Source organism: Nicrophorus vespilloides, unplaced genomic scaffold (genome assembly GCF_001412225.1).
Source record: "Nicrophorus vespilloides isolate i.1.1-1 unplaced genomic scaffold, Nicve_v1.0, whole genome shotgun sequence".
NCBI lineage: Eukaryota > Metazoa > Arthropoda > Insecta > Coleoptera > Silphidae > Nicrophorus > Nicrophorus vespilloides.
The window spans coordinates 43,687-57,810 of NW_017099643.1; the positions used below are offsets into that span (position 1 = coordinate 43,687).

Sequence of the window (14,124 nt, forward strand, 5' to 3'; positions counted from 1 at the left end):
ACACATGCACTAACGCATTCAAATTTATATATATGTATATGTGTACACATACCCACATCTATTCATGCGTACACGCAGATGCACGGGGAGAGAAGATCTATTTGATTATTTGAAAAGCGATTAATTTTACATGCAAATTGCACAGACGGACGGACGTAATGGCTGCGGAGCGGGCTGACGATGATGCAACAATTCTGATCAAATTTGAATTCGACGGATATGCGACCGATGATTATACAAACGTTTGTGCGCGTGCAAATCTACATACATGTTCTCCGCCATTTCCTGCTTAAAAATAGACACGTTTTACAATATTAGGGTGAAGTACTATATTAAAATGCAGTGTTAATTATCAAGAGAATCATCTTTTTCATTATTAAATTATATTGGGTGAAGTAAAATGTTCTGAGCGTTTTGTCCCATACATCGAGACCAACCTTATCCAAATGGTTCCAAACGGTTTTCTGGCTAATCTTCAGTTCCCGGGCAATGGAATAAGTGCTCGCATGCCGGTCCGACTGGACGATTTCTGTATTGGTTTCATAAACAACACAATTTTATTTGGCCGCATGCTCTGCTTCTCTCCTTAGTCGTAGTGGTACTGAATGTTTCAAATTTTCTCTTTTTTTTTCCTCCATTTTGGAACGCTCTAACACACAACTGGATTCACTAAACACAAAACAGTCAAAGAAATTTTTAAAGCGATATGTCGCCTTTAAGTCGCAGTATATAATGACAAGATGCAACGTATACATTGTGAAATATGATTAACTAAAGTCATCTAACGAAAAACGCTCAGAACTTTTTACTTTGCCCAATATAAACTTGATTAAACATATAAGTTTTCTTGGAAACACATCAAACATCATGTACATTTTTAATGGTTGTTTTGTAATATGAACACTTCTAACGGAATGCACATATTTAGAGTAACGGATGCACTTTTAATAATGTAAAAAAACGAGGCAAACGTCTTATACTAGTTAGAATTCAACAAATTAAGTTATGTTTAGTAGGCTTATCTTAGTAAAAATCGAACTCATGTACAAGTAAGTATAAAAAGTACTTGTATCATGAATCTAATCTATATATTTTTAAGAAAATATTCATTAAAAGAGTTGAAGTATGAAATAGTTCTATGTGTAAAATATATAATTAAATATTTACTTTGTATAAATGAATTTTCCAAGCTACTGTTTATTGGGTCATTTCAATGAGGAAATCGAAACCAAAAAGCCTCATTTGGCAAAGTAAATAGACCTGTTGCACCAGGACAATACAGCATTATACAAGTCGGCAATTTCCAACATTAAACTAAAAAAAATACGATTTAAAATAGTTCACCAGACTAAATTTAATTTCCACTCACTTTTTTTAATTATAAAATAAAATAAATTTAGTTGTCTCTGATAGATTAGATAGATTTATATAGTTTGGATTATTTTTATTTAATTCAAAAATTCAGTTCTGAATACTTTTCAACGATCTATCATCATAATTTGATGTATATCCGTTTAAGTTTGAAACGTTTTGAATAAAAGTATATGAAAAGGAAAATTACATGTTTGCATCTATATATTTTGGTACTATAAACTGTCATACTGGCTGAATACTGCGGCCCTTCATTATTTATTTCCCGGCGACGCATTATTAATGGATGCAAACACCATTCCACTTGCAAGGCTACAGTAAATTATTCAAAAGAATCCCAATTAACCGATCGATCAGTGATTGAAAAGAAAGCAACATGTACGAGCTACAGGCTACACATGCATATTTCAACACTTTGCTAAGCCAATCACATATTTTCGAAACGTCAAGTTTGAATTACGATTCTTTCATAAATTATTATATAAAAGTAAAGAATATAACCAAAATATACAAACGGCTATTGACCGCAGTCTTTCCGCCTATATATCTTTTGTTAACTCTAAATTAATCCTATATTTAGCATTGAATCTAAAACTATACATTTTCTCTTGAATTTCACTATTTTTTTATAAATCTTACAAAAATCTATTCATGTTAATACAGTAAGTCCAGTATTTTTTGTGATGAAGATCCCGGCTATTCTTATATTTTTGATTTTTTGGCAATAAAATCGTCTAGTCATTTGTCGCTTTCTTTTTCTTTCATTAAGCAAATGTTAGTAGCGATCGCACCCGAAACTCCTCTTCTTGCTTTTGCACTGTATAATACAATTTAATTAGCTAAAGTAATAATATAAGCTAAAGATAATGATATAAGTTTAGTTATTTTATATTTAAATTATAGTGACTATTATGCATATATATAAAAAAAAACTATTTAATTAATTGTTTACGAATGTATCATATTAATAATGCTTGGCATCACAAAATCAATACGAATTACGTAAATGAAACACGTAAATGGCAACTTTTCTGAAAATGTGGCATAGGCCTAAATGCGAATTGACGTAATGCATGAAACAGACTACTCGGAGAGTAGGTAGCAGAATGATTCAGCCTTAATTCATTATATTTTATCTAATGTTTATTTATAAAATAAATTATCAACCTTTTGCAGCAATTCAATTTGGTTCTAATTTTCTTATTGTGTTATTGTTTTGAGTTTTGGTAATTTGTTGCAATAAACGTTATTATTATTATTTAAATTATCAATATTCAATGTATGTCTTTCTATTTTTATGCTTTTAGCTTACGTATTACATATTATAACATGTATATACAAATTCAACCTGAGGCAAAAAAAATCTGTCCGTTTCAGAATCTTCAGGATTATTCTCTCGGGTTCTAAATTCATACCTGCAAATGTTTACTAATACTCGAAGAAAAGAAAACTCGGTTTAGCCTTGAATTTCGTTCAGTATCTCTCGTAAATATAAGACGGGCAAACGAAAGATAAAACATTGACAATATTTCAGAAATTAAAAGTACATATTTGTTCATAAAATTTAAATATAAAGTAAATATAAAAAATCAGTTGAATTACATGTTTAAAGAAATGGTTTTATCATAAATTTAATATTAGTAAACTAAAATTTATTGTATACATAAAAATCAAATATTTATAAAAAGGTAAAATTATATGAGATGAAATAGTTATTAGATGTTTGCAATTAATTCTATTAATTAAAGTTTAAAAATAATTTACTGATTATTGAAATTATTTTAATTAGTTAAACACTCGTTAATTATTACTTATATTCCCGGTTGTTCTAATTGTTGTTCTCTTCACGGTAAATTAATATTTTCTCATTTTTGTTTAATTTGCTTTAGTATTGTTTTAACCCATTGATATAGAATAAAATATAAGTTATGTAATGAAAAAATAATACGTTTGTACAGTACCTTTATCATTGAATTATTTCATTAGTGAATAATTCAAGAAATGCTAAAGACTTTTCTTGACTGCATATCTATATGTTTCTTATACTATCATTCCGAAAAGTTATTTATTCAATAGGAGGGCATAAAGAAGTGTTTAATTTAACTCTCTCTTTTTCAAAACCAAAGTGTTGATACCATTAAGTAGTACATAAGCATGTTTTAAATAAGATGTTAAAACTGAAATTAGATTAAAAATGCTTTTCGATTTTAAATAATTGGAACTCCTAAGCGAAATAAACGAATGTAATTGATGGCGTTACTGGCGCGAAAGCAGTTACGTTGCGAGGAGTCTCAACGAGAGTTTACATTGTAAAAGTAAAGTTTCTTGGTATGAGAAGTTGATTAAATCGTGATTCATGACGGGGGACCTGTTGCTTCTCTGGGTAATTAATTCAAATCCTCTTTTCAAGTTCTCCGTCCTTATTTTTATGTTTCTATTTATTCTTTCAGTTATGGTGTTGTTTATTATTTTATGTTATATTTGCATCCGTTTTATTTTTGCTCGTGATTCGACCGAAAAGGAAATTAACAGAGTGTATGGGGATATGGGGAAACGGCTGGACCTCATTAGCATAATGTCGTCGGACAATGGCGAGATATATTTACAGCCGCCCGTTGGGCGCGCGGGTCCATACCAATACCTCTGGTACCACGGGTTGGGTCCGTCCGACCAGAGGAGTTTCCTGTCCGGAATAAACTGAATAAATAGCTCTTCTATCCATGTTGAGTGAACGGAGCGACCGAAGGGCCACACAATGTAATCGCGTCGCTGTCGAACCGTGATAATTCCGAACCATTCTTCAACCCCTCACGGGGGGGTGCCGATAATTGCGTACCGTTCCCCGAGAAAAAAGCGCGACCCATCGACCGACCCACCGCGTGTTTGTTTATTGCCTCCTCGAGTTGCACCTGGAAAGGACGAAAAACGGCCGTTTTTACCTGGAACCTCGCGGGGGCCAATAACAACGACGGCAGCAATAGCACGTGTTTTTCTTCGGTACTCGCGCCCCCAAAATCGAGGCATAAACAAAGAGGAGGATCTAGATTCTATCGCGATTCTCTGTCGCGACGAAGGGGCGCACCGTCCCTGCGCAACCGCCGCCACTGGCCTAGCCGCCCTCCGTCCCTTCACCATCACCACCCCCTCACCCTCGACGACATCCGCATTACGTGCCGGCAGCACGAGGGGCGGCGCAATTAACATTGCCAAACAATGTATCATGCGAAACTTTGGCGAGCATTTAACCGCCACGGACAACCGAATAATATTCAAAACGACGCTTAGTTAATTTCCAGCAACAAATTCAGGGGATGGCTGTTAACCTCTCAAGATACTAGTGCTTTAATGAAACCATCGAGGTCGAATTTTTTTTGTCCCTTCGTCTTTCCGAAACGACGATTCTAAGAAGGAAGAGAAAAAAGTCGAGACCGTGTCTGAAGCAACACGGCTGTTGTAGTAGATAGATAAAAGAAAATAAAATCCTCTAATCCCTCACGCCAACTGCCATTGTCGCGTTCCTTGAAATTCGTGTATTTACTTACACCATAAACATAAAAATACAGATATTCGCGTAAATATAATATCTGTTTCTCTAAATACTTACATTGGGAGGAGATACGCATACAATTATTAACTATTTTTCTTTCTATTATACAAAATAATAAAATGGGCTATCAACAGCCGAGATAACTAAAAATTGTAAACAAATTATAAGAAAATTATTTTCTTTTGATAATATACTAATCTGGAAATTTATTATTCTATTATTATTAGTTTAACAACAACTTATAAATAACCTAGCGAAAATCTTCCAAACAATGATTTTGTTGACTAATTAGTGTAATTTCAAATTGTAATGTATAATATAATTTCACGTTAATGAAACAACATTTTGTTAAATTTTAATTAGAAAAAAAACGTTAAAGATCGGTGACAATCGAAATCGACGTTCGAAATCCCGACGTTCGAAATCCCGACAACCATAATCCCGACTATATCAAAATCCCGACAACCATAATACCGACTATATCGAAATTCCTACTGTATCGACGTCTCTTTCACGAAATTTGGAATATTCAAAAAATTATTCGTACGTATCAATGGGATTGTTTACGCTTGGTGGAGGTTTCTTTGTTTTTGGTTATACAATAAGACAAATAGACTAGGAGACTTCGTAAATACATAGCATGTTTTTTTTTCTCTATTAACATTATCAATTATATAAATAATTATATAAATACAAGTCGGCGCCAGATACTCAAAAAATATAGTATAACATAAAAAATAAATTAAATATATTTAAAATAAATTCCCGGGCAGAAAGACTTAGGTCCACTATTAATATATATATTTTCGTTAACTTATATAATAAGATTGATAATAACAATAAATTATTTTTATTGTATTTAATTTAATTGAATTATTTATAATAAAATTTGACAATTTGAAATAATCTGAAATGCATTTAAATTATTAATTGTTGTTATTAACTATTAGTAACAAAATATTTTTATTATTGTATTTGTTTTCAATGACTTAATAAAACTTAAAATTAAGACATTTTCTAAATTTAAATTAATTTATTGTTATTAATATTAAATAATAGTAGATGGTGACTACGTTTCGGAATAATTTAAAAATGTTATTGAAGTTATAATAATAAAATACACTGTCGGGATTTCGATACTGTCGGGATTTCGATACAGTCGGGATTTCGATATAGTCGGGATTATGGTTGACGGGATTTCGATACAGTCGGGATTTCGAACGTCGGGATTTTGGTTGTCGGGCTTTCGATATAGACCCGTTAAAGATATATGTTTCTGAGAATACCCAAACAATATTTGAACAAATATACGTTTCAATGAATAACACAATTAGCGATATTAGAAATAGTGTAATTTCGCTTCATGACAATTAAGAATACAATAAATAAATTGTATCATTTTTTTGTAGTAGAAGCAATTTTTAATTTCTTGATATATGTTAAATGGGTCATAATTTTATAATTCATTTCAAGTAGTTTAAGACTTACATAACTTGTTTGACAACTTCACGTGATTTGTATTAAAGTTACTTGAGAATATCAAATTATTATGAATAAATAAGCCAAATAAAATAATGACTAAATGAATTGATGTAAATAAAGAAATCATTGAAGACATTTATTTGGATATATTTGAGACAACCCCACGGAGGTCGCGAAAAGTATTTGGGGGGTCGCAGAAAAATTGATGACAGACCATCGATATGTTTTTGTAGGTATTTTTACACATCCCCTTCTTTTGGGGGGTCCTTTATTTTTTTAAGTACAAAAGGGGGTCGCGAACCAAAAAGTTTGAGAATCACTGATCTAACATATCCCTACTATTGAATATTGCAAAAACTTATTTATTATCTACACAATATATAATTAAGTATTGTTTTCGTAGTAAATATTAAATAACGATGTTCTTGTTTATCGGTTAGATATTTTTTGTATGGAGTTCTGAGTGAAAGAGAAACACGGGTTCCAGAAAATTTTCCACGGTTTTTGCTGGGCCGCATTTTTGTTGAAATGTGTGGTGCTGCTTTTGGGAAGGGCACAGGAAAGTTGGCCGCGGCGGATGATGATGGCGAGAAAAGGAAGAGCGACAAAAAGAGAGAGAGGAAGATCATGGAAAAGGGCGCGAGCACCAGAAAAAAAGAGGGCTATTGGAAAGATGCGCGGCGCGGGGGGCCGCTAACATCAGTTCGCATCCGCTCAAAATGTAATTTCTTTCTGGTCCTTGTCTCGAAAAGCCGGGACCCAGGGTGGTCAGAAAGGAAACTTGTGTGCAATTTCCGAGAAGTGCAAAACGCTTTACTTGCGCCCCTCTTGTGTCCGCGTTTCATAATCCCAATGCCGAAAACACCAGAACCTGGCGACGACGAAATGGCAACGTCGGGTTCCCCGGATTAGGTCCTCTGTTTGCCAGAATCCAGAAAACTGGAAAATCGTTGCCCGTTTCATCTTTTTCGAAAATCACATCGTATGCACCCACTTGTTTGTCCTGTAATTATGATTAATTGGGATATAACTGTAATAATTTCCAGAATACGCATATCAATAAAAGTATTAATAATATTTATTGCAACAATAAATTAAAAAATAATAAAAACTCAATAGAACCCCTGCTTCAAAAGGGATATTGACCGTAGGTCATTCTATACAAATAAAATTAATTTAATATACACATTATAATATGTAAACTTCCTCATTCATTTGCTACCAATTTCATTTGATATAAGAGAAAAATAGTTTTAAATTGTTAACATCTCATATAACTTGCAACTTTAATGTAGATAATGTTCTTATGAGTTAACAATTGTGAGACCGTGTCTGAAGCAACACGGCTGTTCTAGTAGATAGATAGAAGAAAATAAAATCCTCTAATCCCTCACGCTTTCCTTGAAATTCATTTATTTACGTATACTATAAACATAAAAATACAGATATTCGCGTAAATATAATATCTATTTCCCTATTTAAATAAGAAGGAGATACATATTATTAACTATTTTTCTTTCTACTATACAAAATAAGAAAATGGGCTATCAACAGCTGAGATAACTGAAAATTGTAAACAAATTATAAGAAAATTATTTTCTTTTGATAATATACTAATCTGGAAATGTATTATTATATTATTATTAGTTTAGCAAAAACTTATAAATAACCTAGCGAAACTCTTGCAGGTTTTCGTTGGCTAATTATATAACTTGCAACTTTAATGTAGATAATGTTTTACAGTGGCACCTCGACATACGAGTTTAATTCGTTCCGTAACCTTGCTCGTATGTCAAATTGCTCGTATCTCAAAGCAATTGGGGCGCATGTTGGGAACGTGTGCAGCGGTGTAGTGTGCGATTCCTCGTATTTAAAATCTTGCTCTCATCTCAAAGCAGCATATCGCTCCTTGCTAGGCGGCTCGTATCTCAAAACACTCGTATATTAGGGCACTCGTATATCGAGGTTTGGGTTTTACTTTCATATTCTACCTTTTTAAATATCTGTCTTCTGTTTAGATAGACATGCAAGTGTTATTAAATTTTGCACAAAAAAAAACAAAAATATCACGTCCGAATACAAGTTTTGAAATATGTATGTGTAATCACAAACAACACTAAGATGCAACTAGAATTACTAAAAACAAGAAACTGTCCAGGCTTTTACAGCAAATACAAATTATATTTGCAAAATATAGTAGGCAAATATAGTAGTAATTAATTAATATATTAAAAAAAAAACACATAATAAGTATACATATGTTTTGAAAATGAAAAGCGAAGCGTCGCTTGTTTATTTTATTGTTGTTTGTTGGTTATAATAAATCATGCAGACATAAACTTAAATTTTATTGTCCTATAATGGCAAAACGCCAGTAAAATTAACAAAACAAATTTTAATGTAATGAATTTTATGTTTTATTTCTTCTATTGTATTATATCGATTCGTTAATGAACGATTCACGATTATCATTAAATGCATACAATTAAATTGTCCTTAATGTATATTTAATTTAATGAATCAATTCACAGATAATGCGGCGTGTATTCCCATGCTTACTTATATAGTAGGGACCGCCGATAAATTTATGACTATTGCTTCAAAGATGTTATTGGCCAGGTGTCCTATTATACAATTGCGTTTCCTTTACAAAGTTATTGTGCACTTATTTCGAGAAAAAAAGAGAAAAGACATAACACGCTCGAATTTCTCTTTCGTTTTCTTCGTATTTAAAACAATCTTAATCCACGTGATATGTATATTCATTTGTTAATTTTCATTAATTTATAACATCTTTTTATTATATGTTATTTTCTTTCTTCGTACTTATTGTAATATAATGTTACTAATTGTATTGTTCTTATTAACTGAAACCGAAATATTGTTATTTACTATAAGGGAAAACGCGGCAATAAAGATTTGTTGTTTACTATGTATTTTGCTTCACCGTTTCCATTGTAATGCCGCCGTAGCTCGACCTCTTCTAAGTAAAAATATCCAAAGGGGTATTATCCAATGTCTCCGTTTTGCCGTGGTACCATAAAATTACTTTTTTCTTTGATTGATTTTGTTTGTGCCGCTAGTTTTAGTTAAAGTATTTTTATTACATTATAAATATTATTAGGTACTTAGTCTAAGTTTATCTAATAATAATATTATTTAACAAGCATGTTTATTCAAAGTATTTCCTCTCAAAATAAATGCGTAATGACGGTTCAATAGGTATCGACGTTAAAGTTCGTGACTTTTTAATCAATTTACTGAAAATGAGAGTGAAATTTGGAAGTTCAGAAGTTTGACCTGATTGAATCCAACTCGTGGTTGAGAATGAATATTCTGATGTTAAAAATGCCGTGTGCAAAAATAAACGACAAAGAGGTGGGTAAAAAATTGCAAGATGAAATTTGTTTATATCTCTCGTGCATCTCTTCGGCGCGGAGAAGTCGCGTGAATGATTTATTTGTTTCCGCCGGTTGTTGAAGGTCGCGCCGCGCAGAGTGCCGATATACGAGGATTGCGAAGACAAACACATGGATTTATTTATGTTGCAAATAATTTGTTGAAATTTGGAAAATGTTCAGCGGCACGAGAAGGATAGTTATGCATTATTGACGGGCATCGATGCTGGGCAGGTAGTTGGGATCCGGAGGGTTCGCATCAGCTGTTGTCACGTGAAGAAGTTTCCTCTCTTTGCTCCCTTCTCTCTTTTCTATCTCGCTGTGTATTTGCTGGCTGTGATAAGAGTGGCGAAGGGGGATGGCGTGCCAGCGGGCGAACGGGGGTTGGTCGGTCGGTCTGTTCGTTGCTGGAGGGTTTGTGCTGGCGCAAAGGAGTAGGGTCTAGGGGGTTCGGGGTGGAAGGAGGAAAGGAGGGTTCTAGTTCGCGAAACGTTGTGTGGCTGCGTGAACCAGACTTGGCGCAAGTGTGTTCCTACCAAAGGGGGTGGGAGGGTGTCACGTCAAGCCATCACGCGGGGACTCGCGAACCCTCTACCCAACACACACACAGAGGTTCTCTCAGTCCGCGCTAGTCCGTCGCACGTAGTATTGATCGGCTGGACAAAGGAAACTGACCACCAGTTTGCAAGAAACTCTTCCGAGCGCAACTACCAGACCCGGTCCTCCGCTCCAGTCTCTCGCGTTTTGCGTTTGCATCAGTTTTAATAACTTTTGCGGTGGAAACTTTGTGGCGCACGCGTGAAAAAACACACGCGGTCTGTGTTGTTGTGGTGTTGTTGCATTCATCAAAAGTTGTCCTTCGCGCGCGCTTCAAACGCTCATCCTTGTGCCTAAGGATAAACACTTAGTATTACCTCGCGTATATAATAAGGCAGTAGTTGTAGTTTAAAGTGCTTCTTCGGTTTCGAAGTAAGTGAAGCTACCAGCAGCTATCAGTGATCATCAAAACTGTTTCCCAGTGACCTATACTTGATTATGTCCGCGATGTCTGCGAAACCGGCAAAGAGACCTTTGCGTTCGCTGACAGCCCATGAGAAGTTAGTGGCTATCCGGAGGGTGCACGATGGTGAAAGCAAAGCGGCAGTGGCTCGCGATATCGGAGTGCCCGAGTCCACGCTTCGTGGATGGTGTAAGAACGAAGAAAAGATCTCCTACATATCCCGTCAATCTAGTCCGGATACCGACGACTCTCTTCAGTACGAACCCAAGGAGAAGAGGACGAAGCGCGATGATTCGAATGGTGCGCCCTTCAACCTTTCTATGAAGGCGAGCCCAAGGGTCTCCTATTCTCCGAACTCTGAGGCCTACAAGCAGGACGACCGACCGTTAAATCTTAACATGAAGGTGGATACACAGAAGACAGAGCGCGACCGTAACCGCGCTGAATTGGCGCGTCTCAGCATCGAGCTGGGGCTTAACAGGCCTGAGATGTACCCAACGGCCACCGGCAATCCTCTCGACATGAACAACATTAATCTGCTTGCACAATGGAATAACCTTCTTCTACAGCAGAAACCAAAGACTTCTCAACCGGATACCTCCGCAGGAATGTCTTCGCAAGCGCTGTTGACAACTTTTAACCAGGAGAGAGAGAAGGGCTTGCCCAAAGTGGACCCACCAAAGTCCGTTGAGGATTCCGTGTGGTACTGGTTGAAGACACAGCAGGCAATGCTTGGATTGAACCAACAAAATCAGAGCCAAAGTCAAAATCAAAACGTCGCAAATATGGCACACTCGTTTCTAACGACAAACGCCATCGTAGACCCAACGAACAGCTCGTGGTTCTGGAAATGGTACAAGGACTACACGCAGCTTCAATCAGTCGCGGCGCAGCATCAGCTACAGCCCCAGCAGGCTATGGATAAGATTCTATATCAGCAATTAACCAAAGATAACAGCGAGAACTTAACGACGACCGAAGAGAAACCAAAAAGCACAAACAGGGCCCGCGCCGTTCTCGATAACTTGCTATTGAACAACAACAACGTTGCGGTCATCAAAAAAGACAGCAAGGAGGATGATGTCAGTCAGATGGAAGCTTTAGAGCATGGAGAAAAATTCTTGAAGTGGTTAGAATGTTGCAGCGAGCCATCAGTCACCGCCATGCAGATCATGCAATTCCGCGGACTGATCAACAACATCAAGACCGGTGCCAACAGGAAAAACGGCGATCACCAGAAGACCAAAGTGCGAAGGAAATAAATACCAGCCCCTCTAACAGACGAAAAAACTTTAGGCGTTTAAAGGCTGTACAGCTCAAAACCAAATTTATATTATTATATATAGTTAACACGTTTTTTATGTAGTCTATTGTACAAAGTTTATCTGACGCGAGTACGTGGGGGTTGAAACTCTGATGTTACCTGTGAAAATGATTAATATTCAATTTAAGAGAGATAAATACTAATCTATGAGGAAAAGAAAAAAGCAGAAGGTTTTATTCCTATATATATATATATGATTATATAATTTGTTTTAGTCATTGAGAAAGAAGCGATTACGAGAATGGATTATGGGTGTGTAGTAAGCGAAGATTCTAGTGCCAAATTTTAATTAATAACAGCTCCATTTCCTTTGTTTTCGCTGAAATATGGATATATGCTCAAGATATTATGTACCTATATTTATTTTTACTATTATTTTTTTAATCTTTTAAATGCTAATTGCGATCTCGAAGTATTTGTTTTGTTGTCGGGCTTCCAAAATTGATTCACAAAGAAGAAACGATTAGTTTTGTAAATACATATAAATATAAGTCATACTAAGAATAAAGTAATAATTTTCGGAATCAATTTTGGCAATTTTATTTTTTTTTAACTCTTAATGTATTTCGCCTGACTCAAAAATTTAGACTGTACTTATTGTTATCTACATTTTTTTTCGAATAACTATTATTTAATACATGCATTTGATCATTTTTTTTTCTAATATTATACTTAGTTTTATTGTTTCTTGTGATTTTTACCTTGCTGTGTGTGGAATTTCTTTCCTATCGTTCTCGATTTGGTTATATGGAAATTGATATTTTTGTACCGAAATGTTTATGATGAAAAATTATTGTACGGAACGTGACGAAGGAAACCAAAAGAGTAATAATTTTATGAGGAGATAAGAAGAATTCACACGAATTTGTAATTTAATTTGTATATTATATGTACATTATATATGCATACGCATGAATGTTAATATCGTGCATATAATATAGTCGAATTGAAATTGAAGAAGGAAATAAATTATAATTTGTCTTTCCTATAAAACATATTGTGTTTACTTTTAAATCCCAATTCCCAATTAAATCCAAACTATTTTTTTTAAATAAACTTGAAAATATTTGTTAATCCTCATTAGCTTATTCACTTTTATTATATTAATAATATTTTTTAATCGTAATTAATATACATCATTAATTTATTTTTTTAAAATATAATTAAGTGAATGGTGACTACGAATACATTAGCATTTCGATAATGATTAATGTAGATATAATTGGAAGGAATATCATAATTGTCTTTTATAAAGAGATAATTTGAAAAAAAAATCAATGTTTTTGCTTTCATTTACACTGGCTACGAATTTTGCTAATTCCGATACGTATGCTGTAAAGAATATTATGTTTTGAATAATATAAAAAATATATAAATGGTAGAGACCAACAATAGATTTTTTGTGTAATCTGGCGGATTAAATTGATGCTGAAACTGCGCCACCGCTTTTTCGGTAGAAACAGCACAAATCCTATATTTCAGTCTTTTATCTACAGCAATGCGTGCCGTTCAATTTAATTAGTGCCGATCCATATCTATATTCTCAACTGAAACACGCAAATTTAATTTGCATTTGCAAATGTTCTATCATCGATGGATAAATAGATTAATTGTTTTAAATGTTTTTGTGAATTCAATTGAATATTGATGTTATTGTTGGTTTTTATCCTTTTTTCTGTTTCACCCATATATCGAGAAGTAAGCGACATTAATTGATTTTCAGTATGACTTTCATAACAAAGGTTACCGTGTATATATTCTATATACAGCGGATACATGTTTATAAATGGGAGGGCAGAAAAAGGGTCGCAGGCATTAAGCCGATTTCATAACGTGAAAACACATGAGGGCATAAAAGTTTTGGGGTAGGTTTTCCCTACTGCCGACAATAAAATTCGACGCGTCATGAAAGAATCCCACAGGAGGATCTCGGTTACGGAAGCCTGATGCTCGATTTCATCCGAATGATTAATGACTAATTAACGCGCATGTACATGAACTG

General features: G+C 34.4%; 1 protein-coding gene across 1 annotated transcript; it reads left to right on the forward strand.

Moving 5' to 3' along the window:
• The first annotated feature begins 9,899 nt into the window (after positions 1-9,899).
• Positions 9,900-13,077, forward strand: LOC108564987 (protein distal antenna). Its single transcript, XM_017924212.1, has one exon. It carries the CDS (start codon positions 10,834-10,836, stop codon positions 12,058-12,060), a length of 1,227 nt encoding a protein of 408 aa, XP_017779701.1. The 5' UTR covers positions 9,900-10,833; the 3' UTR covers positions 12,061-13,077.
• Positions 13,078-14,124: the final 1,047 nt, after the last annotated feature.

Bases quoted from the DNA above. Each gene is read 5' to 3' on its own strand.
- LOC108564987 (XM_017924212.1), top strand. From the start codon at position 10,834: ATGTCCGCGATGTCTGCGAAACCGGCAAAGAGACCTTTGCGTTCGCTG.